Genomic DNA, 24,633 nt, shown 5'->3' with positions numbered 1-24,633 from the left:
TCCAGCCTTTTACCCACGAGAACCCCCAAGCTCTTCTCCACAGGCTGCTCTCCATGAATTCCTGTCCCAGTCTGGACAAGCCACAGCACGTCAGACAGAAAATCCATCCCCCACATCATTCTGTGATTCCCAACCTAACAGGCACCAAGGTCTGTCCTCTGCTGCTCCCAAATAGCATTTACTGCCCTGTGAATCAGCTCATGGTTTCAATCAACCTCCTGCTTTTGCTTGAAATTCTTGTATTTTTGAAATCACACTACTATTTTCTGAAACAAGTTACTTTTATATAACCTACATACACATGCGTTCTACAGTATTTTATTAATAAGCTAAAAAATGGTTTCTTATTTTTATAAGATTTTTAAAGGTTAAATTATTTAAGAAATTATATTTAAATATAATTTGAATTATTTTTATTTTTAAAATTATTTTTAATATTATTTAAAATATTTTTAAAATATTTTTAGTTTAATAATTAGTTATTTGAAGTCTGCAATGCAGACTTTTTTCTATAATTATAGAATATTACATAAATTTATGAAGAGGGTGAAGAAGAAGGATTAGTTTTTGTTGTATATATATTACTGTATTTAAAAACTTTAAATTCTAAGGTTTTTATTTTGTGATATTAGAAGTTTTTATTTAAATTATATACTCATAATTTTAGTATTATTAATTAATTTTGGAAGCTTTCTCTATGACTTAAGGTTAAATGTAATGCTCTCTTGAGGCTTTGTGATTTTTAGTATAGAAAGTTTTAAAATTTAGTATCTAGAGTTCTAACACATACAAAGAAAAATCCAAAAGGAAATTACAAAAGAAAAATACAAAGATACTGTATTTAAAGTGGAATTAATACTATTAGGGTCAACAGAAGTTTTTAGGTTTTGCCTTTTCTTTTGACCCAGAACCTTTCACTCTTCTCTGCCTTGAATTTAGTTTCTGAGATGGGTAACAGGAGACAACTTGCCACCATTCAAAAATCCCAACAGAGACAACTGTAGCAGAGAGAAAATGAGCAGGAGTGAAAAGACACTGAAGTGAGCTGAGTCTGAGAACAGTATGTTGGTAAGTGCAGAATTTTCAGGCAAGCAAGTCATGAAATTATCCCTGAAAAATGACTGAGATTGTCCAAAAATGACAAATTGAGCAGACTCACCGCTACTTCTTCTGTTTTCTCTTCTCTTTTTGGCTCTTCTTCATCAGTTTCTGCAGCAGCTCCATCCTCCTCATCACTGCTGGAGGACTCCAGGATCTCACTGATGTCCATTTTCCAGTTCCTAGGCACAGCCCTGGTGCTGAGAAACGTGCTTGCCTCCTGTAGCCCTAGAGGGGAAAGGGCCCTGGCTTTACCTCAGCTGCAGCATTCACAGCCACAAAGCTTTTTTTATTTCCTTTTCACCTTCTTGTAAATCACAACACCAACTGAAATGCAATGAATCCACCATAGATCAAGCACCATGGCTTACTTTGCTCTTTCCAAAATACCATGGTTCAGATTAAAGAGAAAACCAGCACTGCCCAAAGAGATTTGACATTAATGGTTGGAACAGAGGGAAAACATGTTAGTGAGCAAAGGAGTGATGGGACAGGCACAAGTTACATTTGTAAAATGGAAATACCTCAAATTCTTTTCTTTTCAGAGGTGCTCCAAGGGTGGAAAACAACAAAGCAAAACAAACCCAGATAACCCCAAAATCTGCCCCTCAGTCACAATAAAAGACTTTAATAAAGGAGCCAGAAAAACACCCAAAAGAAGAACATACTGCAATGAACTGTTCAGTGTTAGCAGAGAAGAAAAGGCACCAGTTTTTAACACTGCTGACAGAAAAACCTCCAGACATTGGTCTCAACTCTTTTCTTTTTTTTGAAACCATAAACCATTAGTACCTTTGGTTCCAAAATATTCCCTTGTAGCAAGGAATGTCACAACCCAATTATGTTCTCCACAGGAAAAAAAAGTCCCTTTCTTCAATTTATCTCAAACCTGGCATCTGTTCTTTTTTTTTTTTTTTGCTGTTCTAAAGTTCTTGTACTGTGAAACAGCTATTAAGAACAAAGTAGGAGAGAAATCATATAGTATTAGACAAATCAATCAAAACCACCTCAACCTTTTTTTTTTTTAAGCATTTTAAATTTTGACTTGTTAAGCAGCTGCTGCACACCTTTACTCAAACCAGATACTGTTGTTGAGTGGGGATTTTCTTGTTGCTGGGTGGCATTTTTAATTATAATTTTTAATACATACAATCAAAACATTTCTCCTTAACACATTTCATGTTTTGATGGATTCTGGTATCCATGTCATCTATCCATTCATCCAATTCTGTAATTATATTTTTAAATTAAACATTAATCATAGACTTGCTATGAAGTTTACACCCTGCTGTCTGGGTATCTTTAAAGTAAACATGTGTTTTGAGTGTTTTGAGCAGTAGCACAAAATTTTAGTATTAGGAGAGGTAAGTATATATTCCATTGCTCACTGGCAACTTCAAATAGACTACACTGAAAATATTCTATTCATTTTCCACAAATTTGGACTGGATCAAAATAATGAACTAAAAATCAAATAAAGAAAAAAATAAAATAAAAAATCAAATTTAAAAAAATCACATTTCTACTAGACAAAAGCTATATCCAAAGTTTCTCCAATTTCTCCCATTTAAAATTGCTTACAAAATATCCAAGAGCAATTATCAGAAATCAACAGGTCATCATTTATCAGCAAATGTTAAAAGAACCTTTGTATGAAATTACTTATTTTAAACACCTAGAATTTATTCTAAATTACCTTTTTTAGGAGAGGCCTCTGATTTTGGTAAGTTTTGAAGATCTAGCTCCTTAATGTCTTTTCTTGCTATTGAGTAACTGTAAAAAAATAAGGTTTTGTGATTACATCACAGAAAAGCAAGCATTTGATTTAGAAAAACAGCAATTTCTAAAATTTTCAAGAGTTATCATTCACTTGCAAGGTCCTTGCTAACAACTAACTGCCTAAGGCACTTGTTGTATGATCCAAATACAAGAGTAAGTTACCCAGGGTAAGCTTCCAATCTTCGAAATCCAGGCATTAAAGCATCCTTAAGTAATTAAGAAACTTTTGTAAATGTGCAGGCTAAGCAATTAAAATAAAGGACAAATTTGCAAAGGTTAAACATGCAGGCAAAAAAAATTTCTGAACTGAAAATATGCACAAGAATCAACAGCTGCTCTCCAAAACAAGGATCTAGCTAAGAGGACAGAAAAGTCCTCTATTTTCAAAATGCCTTTTTACTAGCACAGAACAACAGTGAAGCCAATTCACAGATTTGCATTGATAGACAGTTGATTTTAATTTTTAAATTACAAAAGTGTTCTCAGAGCAAAACATATGGAGGTTGCTCTGTTCCAAAGTCATACTGGATATCCAGTCACTGAGTTACAAGAGAAATCCCAACCAAAATGCAGGGAGAGCCTTACAAGTGAGTTGGACTAACACATTTTTTCCCTTTTTTCATTATTTCAGAAAATCTGGAGTAAAACTTCACGAATCAGAGGCTGCCATTTTCTGAAGTTAAAGCTATTAGGCTAAGGGGAGAAAAAATAAATCAGAGCAGATCAAGATGTTTTACCAGTAACATTCAACCTTCAGCACAGAGCCAGGCTTATCCAGAAGGCTGATGATATATCCACATGAAGAGGCCAAAATGAACCAAATCTTCAGGTACTTGAAGTACATTTCAGTAATCCACTAAATAACCTACTCAAAATCATGACTATCAAAAGTCAAAAACTGCTCCTTTTGAAAGAAAGAGGGTTACAGGTGGCCTTTGGCAAGGAAGTTTTAGTTACAATGTGTTACCACAGATGCAGTGCAATAACAATGAAGAGAAATAAAGGGGAGCAGCCTTTAAAAAACCCCAAAGCAGCCTTCATGCCCTTATGAATACACAGTTCATTATGTAAAACACATCTTTGTCTCTCTCTCCTCCTTCTTCCCTCTGGAGTGGAGGATGGACTAACAGGACTTTTCTTTCTTTTTGAAGGAATATGATTTAGATTCTGTAAACATTTTGATTATCAATTCTTTTAAAATTCTCTTTCCTATTTAAAAAAAAAAGTAGATTAAACCCTTATGAAGCATCTAAACAGCTATGGACATCTGGGCACTAGAAGTAATGAAGCAGATTCCCAAACTACTACAACTGACACCATAAAGAAGTTAATTTAAAGCAGAAAGGGAAATAATTTAAACCAAAACTCACGTTAAAGGATAGAAATTATGAAGAAAAAAAAAAAAAAAGGAAGAACACCCAGGTGCTTACATTCTAACTTGTTGATATTTTTACATGAAGATGCACCAGAAACTTTCTTGATTCAATGAATTCTTGTTACACACAGGGGAAAGAAGGGTGAGGAAGCACAGAGGGAGTCAGCTGGAAACAGACTGTGAATGCCAAATGTGTCCATCCAGCATTACAGAAAAATGCACCCTCTCCTTTTGGAAGAAATAACATCTCCAGGAGCAATATGTGCTGAGTTTCCCAGTTTCCCCCCACAGATATCTCAGCAAAGTGAGCTGTCACTTACAATTTGGAATCTGCAAAGGATCGAACCAAACACTGGTCCTTCTTCACAGTGACATCGTCATTGCAGCTCGGTGACACCACCTGAGGAGCCAAATAAAACATTCCTTTAGAAAAAAAACAAACTACACACCAAAACCAAACAAACAAACACCTGATCTTGAAAGGAAAGAAATCTAAACTGCTGTTTGCTGTTTCTTCAATTATATTTCCAGTACTGGATAAACAAACCTACTTCCATTTATGCTACTAAGGCCAACAACAACAACACATTTCAAGAAGCAATTTACCCCAAGCTATTGACTTGTTCTGTACAAGCCAAAAAAGTCTAAAATTTCATTTGGAAACTAATCTGCTGAGGTCACATCACAGGATCCTGTTCATTCACTCTGCTTTTTTAGTTCTCGTTCACACAAAATTTTTTAAAAGCATCTATTTAAAAAGTCACAAACTCACTTATTTAATACTAGCTTCTGATTTTTGGCATTTAAACTGAGACTGAAGTTGGTTTTTTGGTTTGTTTTATTTATTGAGGTGTGGATAATATAAACCACTGTGAATCCACCACATCCTTCCACACCAGTATCATCTCTAGGTCTAAAGCAAGTGATAAAAATACATTTGCAGTATTTGTATTACCACAAACAGAACAAGTTTGTTTTGCTCTAGAACATATAAAAGCAGAAAATGTTAAATGCAAATATATGACCTCCAAGTACTTAACCCACCAGTTCAGAATCACATTAAATAAAAATCTGTCATTACTAAAAGGAGCTACAGCCAGAACATGTAAAATACCACTTTTTAAATTGAGGTACATACAGGTGGATAAGGCAGTGTCAGCTGTTTACTCTACATTACATCATTTCTGAAAACAGCAAGAAGTTTTCTACTGAAAGCAACTTTTAATATGCACATGTAAACTTTTTGTGTGTATCAATAAGATGCAAAGTCTCTGCCTTTACAATACAGGTCTACTTGAACTTGGATTTATTTAATGTATATTTAATTTCAGCAGTGGCAATGAACAGCTGTATCATTTATAGGCAGTCAAATGAAAATAAGCACCAACATCTGCTCCTAGAGTAACTGACCAGTGAAATGCAAGCATCAAACAAATCAGTATTTCATAAAACTGAAAGTCTAGGGAAAAAGACAATTACATTAAAAAAAATTTCAAATCCCATTACAATTAAAATTCATAAATCTAGATCCTCTTAAATTGCCTGGGAGTGCAAGTCCTAACATACTTTATTTTTAGAAGAAAAGTATCATTACACACTGATCATTTTATATGCAGTTCCAAAACACTTGAATGCCACAAAACCAACTCACACATAAATGTTAATCTCTGCTTTCCTACTCTTCAGAGATACTGCAAACACTTGTATTTTTAGCCAGCATGGGAGTAGAGCTTAGCCTGACTGCATTCACAGCTTTGCTGCAGAAGGAACTCACCAAAGCTGGGTACCAGTCTGCCTTCTCTGCATTACAAGTCACACTCACAACCTTGCCAAGCAATTCATCGTTGAGGCGCCTCTTATCTTCATCCTCTTCTTCACTACTTTCTTCTTCCTTTTCATCTTCAGTACTGAATTATCAAAATGTAGAATATTTTAAAGTTTGTCTGAAGTTACTACTTGGAAACCAAAAGAGCTTACAAAAAGATTTTTCTTCCTATTTCGCAAAGCTTCAAAAACAAGTTATGATTTTAAGAGCTGAAATTACTTGAAATACACTTAAATATTAAGTGCACTTATTCAGTAAGAGGAATTTTATAGGAATTCTTTCTAAGTAGCAGTATTTTACAACAGCATCATGTTAGAATTGGAGACATGACTCAGGTTTTTATTGTGCACAGACATGAAACAGAGAAAAATGCTCTCCACCCCAAAAATTAAGAGGTACCTTTTTTTTTTACTGTGTTCAATATCAAGAAGGTTAAAAAATCCTACATTTCCTCTTAGATGAAAGAAGCAGAAATGTTCTTAAGGATACTACAGGGAAAAAACCCTTCAATTTCACAATATTGCCAGCATAGGACCATGTCTATCAGCTGTGCACAAAATTCAGGTGCTAGAGCATTCACTCACTGGGACTGCTTCAGTTTTAGCAAAGAACACTAAAGGAAAAGCAGAACACTCCCAAAACTCACACAGGAAGAGAAGATCTTCTCCCTCTATTTGATTTCTTCCCAATAACTGGAGTTCCAAAGTGCTCTGGATTGGTTAGTGGCAGTTGATCAAGTGTCTGCACAGAAAAGGGGGAAACAATAATGGTTTGCAATATCTTGTTATAAAAAAAATATGAATTAACTATTTCTTTTTAATTCCATGCCCACCACTGCCTTACCTCACTTTCTGCAAAGTGCCTTTCTCCCTTCAAGCATAATGAAGTTCGCCTCAAGGTCCTTTCATCACCGTCATCAAAAACTAGAGGCAAGCCAAGAAAAGCATCAGCACAAGCTGATCAGATCTCAATCCCAATCTACTGTTTATCCCACAATCAAGAACATCCTCTAAAACATCACTTTCAAGCCTAATTTACTTCTTTAGTCCACAAGCAAAAGGAAAGTCAGTATTCAGGATTCAGTCTTGGAATAGATTTTCACAGAGATTCAAGCCAGGACCAAGCAAGGCTTTGGATGCAAGTCTCAGTGTAATTCAGACATTCCTCTTATCAATACAACTGCACATTTCAAACCACAGGCCTGGCTGCACACCAGTTACTATCATCTAGCAATCTCTGGGGTTTGTTTGGTTTTGTGGATTTTTTCCACCCTATACATTTCTTCCTTACTTATCATCATTGAATAGATATGGTACTTTTTACTTCTCCTCTTGCTATGAGCAATCCCACAGAAAGATCAATGGAAAGAAAAACAAGTTTCTGCTACACTATCAATGCCATCTTACAAACAGATCAAGATTCTGGAAAGCTGCAATTCCAGGTCTGACACTTGATAAGGAATATTTGGGACACATCTTGTTGTGTGAATAGGAAGTTCCATCAATTTCCATCAATATACAGCAGAAGGATAGAACACCATGAGGCAACTGCAAGCTTTGCTGAGAAAGATCTACTCTTCATTTTAGATAAAACCTCTTCAGGAAAATGTCCCTGAAGAGAAAAAAAGCAAAGTTCCCAATTCCCCCTGACTGCAAAGAGCAGGGCCCAGGTGGCTGCAGGCTGGAATCCCAGCAAAGTCCCAGTTTATTTGTATGGGGTCAAAGAGCAGAACAGAACAATTCTCTATATTTAAACTACTTGAAACAGGATTTGTGCACTAGTGAAAGAAAGTTTCAAGTGCTGTGCATAGCAGTATGGTAATTTTGGCATACTTATAAAATTAATTAAGCTGGATAAGATAAGCTTTAAGGTTCCTCCATCTTCAGAGTAAATACTGCTGTGGTATGCTCCATATGCTCCACACTGAATTATCTTAATGGCTCAGAACACTTCTACACACAAAACAATTCACTTTTCCCCCTCCAAAAATATCAAACCACTAAATTTTCAAGAATAATCATTTTAGGGGACAAATGGCTGGTGACTGGCAACAAGTAACTTGATTGAATAAAGCAAATAGAACCTAATACTTGACAATAAAACCAAACTGCTTCTTTTTATTTATTAACTCCAAAATTGGAAGCTCTACCTCTTTATTTAAAGCTAGAGAGTAGAGGGATAAAGCAAATAAACTGTTCATAAAGCAGATGACATATTCAGTTTTTCCTCCTTAAAAGATTAAATGTTATAAATACTGAAAGTTAAGTAAAATACCCTCAGTAAAATACACTTAAATTAAGACACAAAGGAAATTATGACAATCAAGAGTAACAATTTATGCTGTGGACATGTACAAAGCACCTGCAACTGCCAGCATGGCTGCAGAACTTAGAGCAAAACATCCTTGCAGAAAAACAAAGTGTAAAAGAACAGCATAAAAAGAAAGATTTCCTTATCTACATAAGTGATCACTTTAATAAGTTTCAATAGAGAAAGGATAGCACCATTTGTCATACAAAAATAGCAATTATTTGAGTTACTAAGGTGGAGCCAAGTAAGGAGTCTCTCCAATTAATCATGATGCTTGAAGTATTTCATAATTGTAGCTACTTCAAACTTGCTTCTCCTCTAGGGAAAACACTTGACTGTGCCTGACTGAAAGGGCAACCAGAAACTCCCACTGATAAACTCAGCACCTTTAAAAATACAAGCATTTCTTAAACTAAATAGGCCTTGTGGTTTCCATCTCACTCTTCAGAAAAATCTGCTACACCAAAGTACTGCTCATATCCATGTCACCCTGTGAGTGACTCTTTAATGCCAGCCCTGGAGGATTTAGGGAAATGTCTGTCCAAGGCACAGTATCAAACATGAAGGATTCTGTAAATATGAGCAGTAAGGCAGATGGCACAGTTTTTGGCTATGAGATATTCTGAAGCTGTGATAACAGTCGTGTCAGAAGAACTTAATAAACTCTAAGCTGCAAATTCATTCCTCTTTTTAATCTCATCCAGAAGCAAAGTTGTTTGACTCTAGCTAAAATGCCTACAACTAACAATCAAACTAAAAACTTTCAAATTAATGTTCTTCATTCCTTCAACAGGTTATTGCTCCAACTCCAAATTCTTCAAAAGCAAAAATCCTAAAGGTTGTGTTTTATAAGGAAGATTTACTGAGCAGGGAGAGGGTAGGAAACAGGAACAGAAGACAAGGAGACATCTCCCCATGCACACAGACACAGTGAAGTCACCAAAGGATGTGTTTACAGTGTCACCATTCTCATCTCTAAAGAGGAAATTACTGTCCTGTCCTTCCAAAAAAAACAGGGGTGAAAAAGCAGAAGCCCTTGAGGTGCCCCCATTGCCTCATCTCCCAGTGGGCAGGGGAAACAGGGAAGGGAAGGGAAGGGAAGGGAAGGGAAGGGAAGGGAAGGGAAGGGAAGGGAAGGGAAGGGAAGGGAAGGGAAGGGAAGGGAAGGGAAGGGAAGGGAAGGGAAGGGAAGGGAAGGGAAGGGAAGGGAAGGGAAGGGAAGGGAAGGGAAGGGAAGGGAAGGGAAGGGAAGGGAAGGGAAGGGAAGGGAAGGGAAGGGAAGGGAAGGGAAGGGAAGGGAAGGGAAGGGAAGGGAAGGGAAGGGAAGGGAAGGGAAGGGAAGGGAAGGGAAGGGAAGGGAAGGGAAGGGAAGGGAAGGGAAGGGAAGGGAAGGGAAGGGAAGGGAAGGGAAGGGAAGGGAAGGGAAGGGAAGGGAAGGGAAGGGAAGGGAAGGGAAGGGAAGGGAAGGGAAGGGAAGGGAAGGGAAGGGAAGGGAAGGGAAGGGAAGGGAAGGGAAGGGAAGGGAAGGGAAGGGAAGGGAAGGGAAGGGAAGGGAAGGGAAGGGAAGGGAAGGGAAGGGAAGGGAAGGGAAGGGAAGGGAAGGATACAAACTAGCCAGGAACTGCAGAACAGCCAAGGGAGCATCCTGGGAAGGAAGGGAGAAAAGTGACATTTCTGCCGGGCAGAGCCCTTTCCTCCAAACACGTTCCTTAATGAGGAGCACTGACAGAAGGGGAAAGAGATGAGTAAGCAGCACAACCTGGAGGAACAGTCTCTGCCATAATGCTTGGTCTAGTCCCAAGAACTGAGTTCAATATGTTCCATACAGAGCATATTGAAACAGCGACAATAAAATGGAATTTTTCTGAATTTTGCTGCATCTTGACCTTGTCTGCAATAACAGGAAAGAAACAGAATTGGGTTTTTTCTGTTTGTGGAAATCTACACAACCCTCATCTAGGACAGAAAAATAAAAACAAACTTCCCACTGGTGATCAATACAACACTTTGCAAGAATTAAAACAAAAAAATTTACTACAAGTTCAGTGCCTCAAAATGCAACTTTAAACTCACTATTGATGAGCTGGTATCTTCCATTTTCTGTCTATAGCAGACTTATGCACACCATCAGCAAAAATCCACTGACCCTGGCTTTACAATAGGGCTGCCTCAAGTTTTTTTCTCCTGTCTCAAGTTTTCATGTATTTAAATACATAATATTAACCAGTCAACTAATCAAAATCATTTTTAGGAACTGTGAAGAAGCTTGTCACAAAATACTACAGAACACTTTGACTACATCTTGTTTAGAAGTATATATATAGCTATATTATAAATAGATTTAAGGAAAAAAAAAAAAAAAAAACAGACAGAAAAAGGAGAAGAGAGCAGAACTCCAGAGAGAACATCCTCATGGCAGTTATGAGATGACTTCCACAGAGCCACCAGTGTCACCAGGACAAGGCAGTGTCTGTGACAATTCTGTGACACACAAGTGCACAGGGAAAACAACCCTCAAGGCTGCATCTTGCAAGCTTCAAATCCAACAAGCTGTGTTAGTGCTGCTGCCCAAACCAAGAGAGATCAGATTCTACACTGCAAGGAAACAATTTGGTCTCGTTTCCCAACCCACTGAGAAACTTTTAAGTCACCAAGACAATGAAATGAAAGTACATACCACAAATTAAAGCTGCTCAGTGTCACTGTGCACACTGAATTATTCTCACTGGCTGCCTGGCAAAGCAGCAATTTATGAACTACAAGAGATGCTGTCTAGGAATGTCTTGACTAATGCGTGCAGATTTTGCAGATATTTTGGGTTCAGCTGTGGAAACAATATAGAAAGTACCAGGAGCTGTGCAGGGCCTGTTAAATGTCCTTGTAGACAAGGGCTGTACCACTAATCCATCACTGCAAAAGGGTTTAAGAGCAAGTACTGCACTGTACTGTGCTACTGAGACACCACACAACTCACATTTAATATTTTTAAATTCTGTTAAGTGAGCTCAAGTTCCTCTTACAAAAATATATTTGAAATATCCCAGAAAACAGGGAAGTTTGAGTGACCTTTGAGGCTGCTCATAGAAAACCATCACCTCACAAACAAAAGCCTGCTGCCTGAAACTGCTTTTTCTGAAATGTTGATCTTACTATTGTTACACATAAAGAGATTAGAGAAAAAATCTACCTCCTTGCTTTCCCCAGAGTATTGTTTGTACACAATTTTAAGATATTTTCAACACTCAGTTCACATAGTAACAAAGGTGATTTCAAAAGCAAAGCTTAGATCCAGTTGATTTGTAACAAGGTTCTACTGTTAAAATACTAATTTTTTCACTACAAAATCTTGCTTCTCTACACACCTGTTCCCTAAACATGAGTAAACACAACACTTTATGCTTTTTTCTAGATTCTCCAGAGAGCAACCAACAGAGTTACTGCAGCATTTTTATGAGCCACAGGTGCACCTGAAAACACATCCCATGGAAGGGCTCTGGACAATACAGGGTTTCCTCAAAATCCACACAAGCAAATTTTAAAAAGAATCATTTGTGGTGGGTCATGGTGGTGGAGAAGAGCAGCCCAGTGGAGGCACACACCTGTGGTTGTGGATTCCTGGTGACACATGCACAGCCCAGAGATGATGCTGGTGCCACGTGGGCCTCAGCAGGATGCTGGGAACTGGTCAGACCAGCCCTGCAGCCATGGCCAGGGCCTGGCACAAGCACAGGACAGGACAAACCAACAGCTCTGTGCCATGGATGGAGCCAGCTGTGGGGGCACTCAGAGCTCCCAGCACCCCTGCAGTAAGAGCATACAGCTGCACTGCACCCAGGACCAAGCCTATTCTTCCTCTTAGCATAAATATCTCCACAAAGCACCAGAAGAAAACTTCTTTAAAAATAGGAAAATATTACTATAAATAGCTCCTGTTAGCAACCCTGCTCCTAAAGTCCTGGGACATCAATGTTGGCTCATTTGCTGATAAATATCCTCAGTATTATGAACTGGAATTTTCAAAATCCATGAAACATGCAAGATGACTAAAACCAAATCTTCATTATCTTTAATTTCCATGACCTCACCACCACAGTACTGTGAAGTGATGCAGCTGGGGGTGACTCCACTTCATACCCAGAACAAGCACCCAGGTCTCCAACTCTGCTCACACACACTTAACTCAGCATTCCCTGGAAACTGCCACCAGCAGAGCTGTGGGCTCACTGAGGTGCCTCAGGAGGGCCTGAAAGGCAAAAGTCTCAAAGAGTAAGGGATCACATTCCTTTCACTCTAAGCAGTACATAAAATCCTGAAATCTGACAGCAAAAAAACTGCCAAGACTTCTCACTGTTTCCCTCTCCTATTTCCCACTCATTTCACAGGAAACATTACTGGAAGTTCATAAATGTTTTTTATTTCTTTCTTCAGAAACATATTTCCATTAGTCTACCTAGCAAAATACAAGGCTCAATGTATTTGATCTGTTTTGGTTTAAACTTGTTTAAAGTTGTGGAAATTATGTTACATAATAAAAAGAGACCTAAGCACACCCAGATCACTGACCTGAGCTTTCTCAAAGGAGAGATGACATGGGGCAAACCAGGCCACTCCAACAGCAACTCCTGGATGCTTGCTCAAATGAAATCCTGTTTCTTACTCATATAATGTATTACATCACTTCTAGGTCTGTGCAGAAGTAATACAAAAGTGTTTCCTCAAAGAACATCCACATAAGGATTTGTTTTCTGAAATTCTGGTAATGCTTGTAAGACTCCAGGCAGAGTGTGAGAGAAGGAAAATACAACAATGCACTTTGTAAGGTGTGGTCCAGGTTGTGGTTTCTTTGTCAGTCATTTCAGACATTATTTCAGGATTCACCTGAAGCATTTTACAAGTTAACAGAGAATCAGGTGGATGGTACACTCAGTAAACTGTAATTCAAACCTTGTTCAGCTAAAGCAGATCTGACAGACCATTCTAGTTCTATGCAATTATCACCTAACAATATATTCAGCACTTCAAAAGCATCAATGCAGCACTTTGTAATTTGTAAATTAAAGAAGTTCACTTTAGATAACTGCATTCTAAAGAAAAGCATCATCAAATCATTGAATCACTTAGTAAAATCACCAGGTCCAACTGAGCCATTTGTTAACCAAAGAACTTAAACCCCTATTAGTGTCACATCACTTTGGATTTGAGGAGTGCCTTGTGCAATGACATTTCCCAGACACTTCTAAACTTCCACTCCAAGCAGCTTTTGCCTCTCTACCTGCTGATACTGCAAAACTGAATTTCAAAGGTAACTTCAGAAGTACTTCCAAATCACAGCTGAACTGTCCAAGAGGGCTACATGGCTAGATTAACATCATTGTCATATAAAAAGAGATAAAAAAGTGATTCTGTTGAAGCTACAATACAAAGAAAGCCTTGTTTATTCTGGGTACCTGAGCACCATTAATAGCCAGGAGATAATGTTGAAATACACAAACTGATCATCACTGTGGCTCCTGCATTCCAGGGGTGGCAAAGCAGCCCATTATAGCAGGCTCAGCACTGCCACTGGCTCCATTTATTGACCAAAGCAAAGTTGTTTCAGGTGCCTTTTCTCCTTTACATCCCTACATGAAACAGAGAAACTGATATGCAAAAGTGAACATCATCACTTCTCACTAGACATGCAGGCAGTTTGTTTTGGCATTTTTTACACATCTCTACTTAATACTCTGAAAATGTTTGCCTGGATGTATTCCTGGTTTCATTAGCCAGAGATCAGTTTGCTTTCACACCACTGAGAAAGAGATGTTAGATAACAGAGAATAAATAGTAAGGGAAATGCACAAACTACTGAAATACAAGCTTTCCCTTGTGCTTTCCATCTCAAAATGTTCAGGGAGGCACCCTGTAAACCTGGACTCTGGTTAATCCACTTCCCTCTCAGCTCTGCATCAGTCAGGGAGGCTGTGGAGCAGCACAGCCACCAGCAACCAACTCAACTGTTTGCTTCAGCACAATAAATATCCACCTCATGTCTATCCAAAACTTTCTGCAAAGACACAATGGAAGCAGCAGGCTGAAGATAAAGCTTATTTTTCACATGTCAATATTCCTGTACTCAACCTAGAACACCTTCCCAGTTTTAACTGCAGAAGAACCATGATGCAAAACTGATGATCTGCTTACTCTGGTCAGTGTTACCTGTGCTTCCAACAGCAACTCTGCACACAGAACTAACAGAAATGTTCCTAAGATCTAAACCCAACAATTACAATTGTATTCTCACAGTTAAAGCACCATGTAACAGCTCTGCATGTTCATTTACCATAAAATTACTTAAATCCCCCCTGAGCTCTAAACTTTTACAAAATCCTAGCAGCCATAACATATTTGCATATGGAAAATGTATTTTATTTTCTCCATTCTGTCTGTCAAAAATATTATCTGGGGAAAGAAAATTACAGAAGTTAATTAATCCATTGGTTCAAATTTCTGAGGAACAGCACTTAAATAAATGCGTGAAGTAAAAATCATGGCATGCATGATTTCTCTCTTACATAACTGGGGAGAGTTCAACAAGTTGTTAAATATAAACAACAATCCATTAATACAGGGCAGAGCATTTATTCACTGTTCACATTTCCTGCTCATCAAGTAAAGATTTTTTGGCAGAAATGCACTGCTCAAAAGAAAAGGGAAAAAAAAAGAAAGCAAAAAAGAAAAAAAAAAAGAAAACAGTGACAAAACTCATGCCCCAAACAAGGGATTTAAAGTTCACATGTCAAATGTAAGAAGACAAATGTCTTCTGGCCCAAATTCAAACAGAATTAGCTGAAAGTGCTACTTGAAAATTGAAATCAGCTGGGAGTTCTACAATTAAAATGTTAACTCATAAACCATGAAATTGTGCAAGACTGTGTTTCTTATCACTTCTGTAACAGAATGGTGAACCTCTGAAAATCTATACAGAGAAGTTAAAGGTCCAGTGTTGTACCTTGAGTATGTCACATCACAGTACTAAATTATGCAGATTTTAAAACTTCTGCACTCCAAAATAATCCTGCCCTTCCTCCCTGACCTGACATCCACTACAATTTTACAGCAATGTTATAATCCTGAAGAAAAAGGCAAAGAACAGTGAGCTTTGTCAACCAGCTTAGAGTTAAAGCACTCACTAACAATAATAATCATAAAGCAATAAATCCTTCCAAATTATCTGCAGAGCTTTATCCTGATCCCACCAAAGACAACAGAACCTCACCTACTGCAAAGGAAATGCTGAATTACTGAAAACAGCTTATTTAAATCTTAAAAAGGGGTTAATGAACCAAAATGATTAAGAGTTCATGGGACAGAGGACTCCTCAAGAGAGGATGGAAGAATATGAAGCAAAGCTGAATAGATTTGGTACCCAAGGCAGCTAATGAGAAACACAGAGTTTAAATTTACAAGTCCTAATCTCCACAGCAATGCCCAAGAGCAGCATGCACAGGACAATTAACAGGAGCATGTTCCTTCTAGGCAGCTATGAGGGAACAGAAGGCTCCAGTGCTGTAAAAAGTTGTGCAAAGAAAGGATGGGTGCTTGCAAAGCCCTCTGATTCAAATATTGTTCTTTTATATTTGCTTCTGTACTAATACTTGAATGTCCCTGAGTTTTGTCATTCTGTTCTTAAAGCTGTTTCAGAAAAACCTGGAGATCAGAATTATTGAAAATAAGGAAACTTGTCTTACAATGGATTCTTGTTCAACACTGACATTTCGCTGACCCTGCATTCTGAACTTTCTATTTCAACCACTTAACACCACATGAGCCTCCAACATGAGGAGAAAAGTAGTTTTCTATTTTTCTTTAGATCATTATTCAAAAATTACATTAAAGGAAACAGCTATTCACACTATAAATGAATGTCTCCTCTTTTATTGTGTGGTATGTGATTCTTCTCTTAAAAAGAAATAGATTCTGTCTTCTATCCCTGTTTTCCTTGTGTACAAGCCTGCATACAATGCAAGGAGGCTCATATATATTTCAGGCCTTTATTTCATGCCACAGATTTTCAGCTGGAAGAATGATTTTACAAGGTTTATGTCTTAAAATCTGCACAAATGATTCTGAATTTCACTGAGTGCAACCTCTATCATTACAGGTACATTGTATCAAACAAAACTTTACTATTCAGCCCTGCAATTATCTGTGCAAAAGCCTCCTTGAACAACAATTAATCATTATCCTGCTTGAAATGGAAAAGGAATCAAGATGTGGACAAGTTTAAAAAAAGTCCCCTCCAAAAACTATCTGAGATTATGCAAAACAAGATGTAAATTACTGACATTGTTACCTGTAATTAGAAATACATTGTTCAAAGATTACAGCCCATAAATGAAACGTGGCCACTCACCCACAGTGTACCAGCTGGCATCTGTCAGCTTGCTGATAACTGCTTCCTGAAAAGATCCATCAGGCATCTTGGTCTCAACCATTGCTCCAACCTGCAACAAGGAGCAGCTCAAGGTTACCTGGAATCTCACACTCAGAAAATTGATAAAAACACATTGACCCTCCCAGCAAGGCAGATTGGCTTGTAAAGACTCCATTTAGTTAAGTGCTGCTTTGAAAGTTTAGTTCTTGTAAGACCCTGTTTAGGTACAGGTAAGAACAAAGGTCCTTCAGCAGGAAGGCTGAACTACAAGCAGACACCAAAGCACTGAGAAACTCAGAACATCTAATTCAGCATGATTTCATCATCTCAAGAAATAAAAAGCCAATAGAAAACAAATATCCAAAGTTAATTCATTAATTCAAATATCCAAAATTAATTCATTAGTGATAATCATTCAATTAGTAGTATTTCTTATACTTTAAACACAGTTCTAGTGTCAGCTAGATCAGAATTTCAGTAGCAGCCTTGGTGCTCCTGCAGGAGCAACACAGAAAAGACAAATACAAGATGACCTTCTCTGGAGAACTCTATTTGCATTCAGTGTTCATGACACAGCTCTGCATTTTAGCACACAACTGTTACATAAAATGAAAATACAAACACCTTTTTATGTAAAATATATCAACTATTCTAAAGCACTGAGTAATTGTATTTGCTCTTGTCTAATGGGCATGAACATGGCTTGGCACTCAAGATGTTAATTACTTCTGAGAAGTTTCAAGGTTTCATTATTTATAGGAAGTTTTGTATTTTATGAGAAGATACAAAAATTCCTGTGCAGGCAAAACTGTGCATCAAGTACACAACACAGAGAAGCATAAACAGCTACAAAAATTAAGACTAATTCCTCAGAACCCATCTAATCTAAAGTGATAAGTCTCCTCCTGTTGATTTCAATCCTGAAGAACAGGTACCCACCTAAACAACTTCAACATTTAAGAGTTTTAGGACATTTTTGTGATTACCAAAAGAAAGCATGCAATATACATACTCTTAGAGGTCCTTTCACTTGGTCATCTTGCACTAACTGAGTTGAGTTATCCCCCTTCAACACCACCTGAAAAATATTCATCAACTTTTTAATATACATCTGATTTTTTAATAAACAAAAAACACAAGAAAATGTGTATATATATAAAAAATATCTTATTATCCACATTAAGATTATCAATTAGATTCAAATGTTACTCAACAGAAAACACTTGGCATGGCTAATTTTACTGACACAAAGCCCCAAGTATCACATTTAATTTTTAATCTGAAACATCACAATTAAAGAACAGGGCAAATCAAACGCCAGTCATGCCAAAGGAAAGAAAAAAAGAAAATAAATTTTTAGGTGAGTTTAGAATTTGACACAATCCAGGGCAAACCTGGAACTGGGCTTCCAGATGAGATTAAGCAGGTTTGTTTTTTTTTTCTCTCTGATTCAACTGTAGCATTTCACTGACAACACTTTCAATACTAAACCACAACCAAAATAAAAACATCTCTTTATTAAAAATGTATCAAAAAATCACCAAACTGGCCATGATAACAGCATTTCTGCCACCTTGAGCAACTTTTTATGGCAAAGATGTGGAACACCACCCACCTGATGAAAATAAGGATTAGTTACAGTGTAAGTAAACTTTGCTTCTGCCTTTAAAAATCCTACATTCCAGAGGGGAACAGTGAGGAAACAGAGTTAACATCATCCTATGCAGTTTAATTTTCAAAAATCCAAAATTTCTATTTGTTTTCAGGAAGCAAAAGCTCCAGAAGTTTGCTTTGATAGTGATGTTCAGTTTTCTGGCTCCCCCAATGATCCTGCAAGCACAGACTCCACTGTACTGTATTTATAAACACAACACCAGTGGCATGCCAAAGCAGCAGCAGTATTAACACACATTCAGGTTCAAAAAGCACTCAATGCTGATACAAAATTTAAAATAAAATGGCAGAGGGATGAATACAGGTTGTGCTGCTGCTCAGGAAAAGGCCAGGGGATGTTCTGGACTTTTTGCACTCTTGGCAAGCATGCCAGGGTGTGCCTACACATCTTAATGACAGTATCAGGCTCAGCTTGTTAAAACTCCTATTGTTATAACAGAACTGAGAGGCAGTGACAGGAATTTCCACCAAGTCCCAGCAGCCTGGTGTAATTCCAAATCTTATCATGGAGCAATAAAGCACCTGATTCTAATGAGAAAAAGCAATTCCTACCTATTAACAGCTAAATACTCTACCAGACCAAAGATGCAGACAAAATGAAGCTTGTCAGACCTGCACACTGCTTCCTACAGAGCTTCTCATTAACACACATTTCAAAGAACACCACAAGTTCCCCCAAGTACTTATTAAGAACAAGCAAAAGACTCCAGGATCTGAATTACACTTTTTTCTATTGATGAAAAGCACTCTGATAAAGTGATATGATCTATATATGTAACTGAAGAGGCTGAGGATTGTTCTACTTGATTTAGGCATTAAAGCACAGAAAAGCTTGGATGTATGGTTACAAAAAGCAGCTTTCACCTCAATTCTTGGGGATTTTGGGTCACTAAGGACTTATTTACATATCTTGGACAGCAGGCACTAAAGTAGGAAGTAGGAAGACTTTAACAAGACAAAGAACAACAACAACTTCTGTATTTACTTTCAGTTTTAACTTGCATTTAACAATGTTTTATTCTTATTGTCACATAGTGGCATTTACAACAGTATTACAACACCAAAATGACAACTTTGCCTTTGTTTGTTTTTCCAAAAGCCCTGCAAATGTGAATGAATACTATGTGCCAATACTATCCATGCACAAATACTCAGCTACAGCCAGGGCACGCTGCTTTAGAATCAAGCTGCTCTAGAGCTGAATCAAGATGCTCAAAACTCAAATATTACCCTAGGCATTGCTAAAACCTGGCCTAAGAAACAAATTATTGCCAATTCTCTTGCTGTTAACTTATTTTTGCATTGCCTTTTCAGTTCCAAATTGTAAAAGTGAGAGTGCCAGCTGGAATGAAATGGAACTTTTGCTTCTGAAGAGGTTGCTCTTATTCCTTATTATTCATGTAAAGCCATAATCCTGTATTTGTGACATGAAAACTTATTGCTGGGAAACTGATGCATTCAAAAACAGAAGACAAATGCAGTCAGGAAAAAAGAAGCAAGAATGCTCATTTTTGTTCCAGCATCCCACAAAAAAATATAATAAAAAAAAACCAAATAAAAATAACAAAATGAGGCAAAAAAACCCCCAAAAAACTCATTCTGAATGGAAAAAAAAACAAAATATGAAAAAACACATATTTAAGTGTTTAAAATTCATACAGTGAAGTGATGAACATTTTCTAATCTTCAGGAGTAGGAACTCCTTTCAGCACAATGTTTCACCAAAAGCAGCAGCAGTCTCAGACACTCACCTTGACTTTCACAAGCCTCTTCACCGTCTTGATCTTTGCCTCACAGAAGGCACCTCGGTACTTGGCACTGACATCAGTCCCCACTGTCAGGTAGGCAGGCTCATCTGCTGCCTGCAGGGGAACAAAAGACACAAAAACAAACTTCAGCTCTTGCTTAAACTTACAGCTGCATTGTTATTTATTTCGTTTCACGCCTAGGCTTTTAGACCTGTTGACTTTTTAATTGATAAACTGTCTGTCCTAGAGATTGCCAACACAGAGTTCTTCAAAAGGGAGAGAAAAAAAAAAAAAACAACAAAACCCAACAAACAAGTTACAGGAAGTTTTGGTTTGTCACTGATGTTGACACACACCTCCTGTCAATTCATTGCCAGCCTCTCCCAGAAATGTTTTTGAGGATATTCACATTGATACTGAAGACTGCTTATAAAAAGGGCAACAAAGTAAAGGAGCAACTATTAACTCAACTACTTGTACAAAAAGGCAACAGACAGCTGTATTTTTTCAGCTATAAGCAATCCAATGACACAGATTATTTAAAACGTTTGAGATTGGTGTCATCCCAACACTTACAATTAAGTCTATAACATTCTATATATAGGATTTCTTTCCTGATGACTAAAAGGAGACCTCTAGAGAAATCTGTTGCAATCTTTCAAACAGCTATTAACAATTATTTTTCTTTCCTGGAATGCCTTTATTAAAACTTAATTGCCAGTGCGTTTTTAAAGAGAAATATTCATCACGTTTTCCTTAACCTGAACTTTCATACTCAACATTTCACTTTACTGTGCTCATTGCAACCGATAAACAAGGACAAAATAACCACATTGAAAAGACAGGAAATGGGTGCAGAATCTAAAATAAAATGGGATACGGACAGGGCTTTTTTTATAACTTGATTATTTCATTCAACTCTGAAGGGAAAAGGAAAAGTTTTGTAAATTATACTGCAATTGTTGAGCCTTTGTACTGAGCAAACCGGCAACAGCAAAGGCGGGACAAAAGCTGTGGTTTTGCAAACTTGCCATAGCAGCTGCTGATACAGGAAGCGTTTAAAGACGGGAGCCCGAAGGACAACAACAACTCAGAGGCGATGAGGGTGTTCCGAGCGCTCCTGCACGGCGGTGAGAGCTTTAAATCACCTGCACCTCGCCGGGGAGCAGGAGCAGCGCTCACAGCACGCAGCGAACCCCGCGTTCTCCCGCTGCTGCCGTGCCCAGACGGAGAGCGATTAAAAATGAAATCTCCGGAGCGGCGGGCGAGCAGGGCGGCGATCCCCGCTCCCGCCGGAGCCGCCTACCTTCATCTTTCAGGGTTATGCGAGCGATTCCAGCTCCGGGACTTCTCCTCGCACGGGCAACACTGCAAAACAACAGCGGGGGAGGCTGAGGGCTGAGCGCGGGGCTCCCCGCGAGGGGCGGCGGGGGGAGCCCGGGCAAGGCTCGGCGAAGGGAGGGAGGGACGGACGGAGGGAAGGAGCCGCCGCCCGTCCCGGCCGCGCCGAGGGAGCGCGGCCGCCGCTTCCCGCCGGGCGGCCCCGCGCTCGGTGTGTGTCACGTCGCCATTTGCTCCGCGGGGCTCAGGGGCCGCCGCCCCCCACCCGCCCCGGCCCCCTCTCAACTTTCCGCGGCCCCGCCGGGCCCCCTCCTCCTCCCGGGACTTGTGCCTCCCGCCCCCCGGGGCAGCGCCGCAGCCCCCCGGCCCAAGGAGCGCGGGGGCCGATCCCGGGGATACCGGGACAGAGTTGGGGGGTCCCGGTCCCGGGGGTCCCGCTCCGTGAGGGGGGCGGCGCGCGCGCCCGTGCGCTCCCACAGGGCGGGGGAGGGGGGGCGGGGGGGGGGTTTAAAGCGCAGCTCCCGGAGCCGCTTCGCGTCCCCTCCCCCGGGACGGCGGCGCGGCAGCCGCAACTCCGCCGCCGCCGCCGCCTCCTCTTCCTCCTTCTCTCCTTCCTCCTCGCGCGTCCCTTCCTACCTGCGAACTCCTCGTTCCGCAGCCCCCGCGCCGCCCGGGCCCCTCCGCAGACGGCGGCGGCCCCGGCTGAGCGCGGCCCCCGCTCCGCCCCCCCTCTCTCCCGCCCCCCGCCCCCCCCCCGCGCGCGCGGACCCGCCCCGCGCCGCAGCGCGAGCCCCAATAAACAAGCGGCGGGAGCGGGGCCGCTCCCATTGGCCGCCGCCCCGGCGCCCCGCGCGCATTGGGCCGCCGCGGACAGCACCCCCATTGGGTGGCGGCGCGGGCCCGGGAGCACGGGATTGGCCGGCGGCGGGGACCGGAAGGGGAACGGCGCGATGCGATTGGCTCGGGGCGGGACGGGCGGGAGGGAGGGGGAAGGACGGGGAGGGGCGGGACGGCGGCGATGGGGGCGGAGCCAGCGCGAGCGGCGCGCAGGCGCGGCGGCCGCAGCGTCGCAGGCGCCATTTTGTGCGCGGCTCTTTCCCATTTTAGGCCGCGGGGAGAGGGAGGAGCGGGAGCGTTCGCGGGAACGGCGGAGGGAACGGCCGGGAGATTTATCCTGAGCTCCGCTGAGGCGGCACCGCGTCACTTCCCGGCGGTACGACCCCTTCGCCGGGTCTCGGTGGCGACCCCGCTTGCGGCGGCGATGGCGCAGGAGCGGGCCCGGCCGGAGCCGGAAGTGGAGTGGCCGCCATGGAGGCGCTGGGACCGCCCGCCGTGAGGGCGCGGAGCCGCCGGGGCGGCCCGAGCGGCCGCAGAGACACGCCCGGGGTGCAGGTAGGGGCTGCCGGCCCGCGCCGCCTTCCCGCGGGGGAGGGCGCGGCTCCGCCGCCCTGAGGCGGCCCCGTGACGCGGGTGGGGAGGGAGCGCGCCCGGCTCTGCTGCTCCAGCGCTTCCTCACGGTTCTCTCTGCAGGGACGGCCGTGAGCAGTGCGGGGGACATGGGGGATTCCTCTGGGAGATGGGGGGTGTGCTTCCTGGCCTGGAGTGCGGCCGTACGAGGCGGGACATCCACACCTGTCAGGGTATCTGAGGGAGTTTGGTGTTAGAGACGGGCTTTCACTTTGCTAAGTACGAGTTACAGGCCGAAGCCTATGATAAAAACCAAATGCTTTAAATTTAGTTTCAGATTTTGACTTACTATACAGAATTTTTTCTGTGCTTCATGGTAATACTCATGCACAGTTTTTATTCTGAAGTAATGGATCCATAATTTTTATTCCAGCGTGATGAGCGTCTGTTTGACAGTGCTCACTGTGAGCTGGAAGGTATCTCTAAGGGTTACCTAAAGCAACAGTGGGGGACCATTGTGTTAATTGACAGAAATACAGAAATAGATTATTAACTTATGTATGGTCCCCATGTAAGTTCTGCTTTGAAGGTGGCTTTTGTATTTTTTTTTAATATTATTAAATCTGATGCTTTAGAAATTGGCAAGTAGTGGAAGAATTCTCTAGAGAGGTCAGTGAGCAGAGGTGGTGCAGGTAAGCTCTGAAGGCTTAATAATACACAAAGCACACAGGATTTGTTTGGAATTGACTGCAGGCAATGCCTGACATGGAGGAAAGGTCTGGAATTTTGGTGTTTGGATCTGGGTTGTAAGTATAAAGATGACTGAAGATCTCTACAGAATATGTAGAAGTTGAGGCATTTAGTGTTGAGGGAGCTTTGATTCTGTGCTGTCATTCTGTTTTATGCAGGGGTTAAACTGGAGAGTGTCAGAGGGGAACCTAGAGGAGACCTGGCCAGGGACTTTGGCCAAGGGCATGGAGTGACAGGATGGGACAATGGCTTTGCACTGACTGAGAGCTTCCACAGAGGAAGGAATTCCTGCCTGTGAGGGTGAGAGGCCCTGGCACAGAGAAGCTGTTGCTGCCCCTGGTCCCTGGCAGTGCCCAAGGCCAGGGTTGGGGTTTGGGCCACTCTGGGATAGTGGAAAATGTCCCTGCCATGGTAGGGGGGTTGGAATTGGATGATGTTTTTAATGTTCCTTCCAACCCAAACCATTCTCTGCTTCTATGACTTAGAATATGTTATGTCTAACCCAAATGTTAACAAAACTTCCAAAATTCCATTTGAATGTGAACTTCTGATCTCTGTGGAATGTATTGGGGAAATCCTGGCTTGGACTGTGAGCTGTTGTTCCTGAGGCATGGTTTGTATCTGTACTGGGTGTAGAACCATTCAATAAATAACAGCTTGTGATTGAACTAATCAGTCTTGTTTCTGATTTCTAGAATAAAAATCCTGCCCCTGTGGATGTAGCAGTTACAGCCAGCACAATTGGGAGGCTCATGGCACATCACCCACCAAGCTGCTGTGAGCAAAAGGACTTTATTTCTCTGTAGCCAGTGAGCAGGAGGGGTGACTTGTTCTTTTATGGTATTTTGAGCACCTAAGAATGCCCAGTGGGCAGCTCAGCACAGCACAAATGTTCTCACTCAGCTTAGGG

The 24,633-nt window shown here is 40.9% G+C and overlaps 1 protein-coding gene across 2 annotated transcripts in view; it reads right to left on the bottom strand.

The window, feature by feature from the left end:
• ARID4A (AT-rich interaction domain 4A) overlaps positions 1-22,278 on the bottom strand; it is a 48,850-nt gene extending 26,572 nt beyond the window's left edge. For both annotated transcript variants that reach the window (XM_063159724.1, XM_063159725.1), the window contains exons 1-11: positions 22,203-22,278; positions 21,532-21,593; positions 20,229-20,339; positions 17,816-17,881; positions 16,783-16,873; positions 6,921-7,000; positions 6,724-6,818; positions 6,027-6,159; positions 4,573-4,652; positions 2,795-2,871; positions 1,160-1,326 (exon numbers count right to left, since the gene is read on the bottom strand). In XM_063159724.1, the coding sequence (XP_063015794.1) occupies positions 1,160-1,326; positions 2,795-2,871; positions 4,573-4,652; positions 6,027-6,159; positions 6,724-6,818; positions 6,921-7,000; positions 16,783-16,873; positions 17,816-17,881; positions 20,229-20,339; positions 21,532-21,537 (906 nt within the window). In that variant the 5' untranslated portion in view covers positions 21,538-21,593; positions 22,203-22,278. The remainder of the gene's footprint in view (positions 1-1,159; positions 1,327-2,794; positions 2,872-4,572; positions 4,653-6,026; positions 6,160-6,723; positions 6,819-6,920; positions 7,001-16,782; positions 16,874-17,815; positions 17,882-20,228; positions 20,340-21,531; positions 21,594-22,202) is intronic.
• Between the last annotated feature and the right edge of the window lie 2,355 nt (positions 22,279-24,633).

The sequence above is a fragment of the Melospiza melodia genome, chromosome 6, assembly GCF_035770615.1.
Source record: "Melospiza melodia melodia isolate bMelMel2 chromosome 6, bMelMel2.pri, whole genome shotgun sequence".
In the NCBI taxonomy this organism is placed as follows: Eukaryota; Metazoa; Chordata; class Aves; order Passeriformes; family Passerellidae; genus Melospiza; species Melospiza melodia.
The sequence above is the reverse complement of the archived record's forward strand: the minus strand, read 5'-3'. Positions and strand labels throughout refer to the sequence as shown.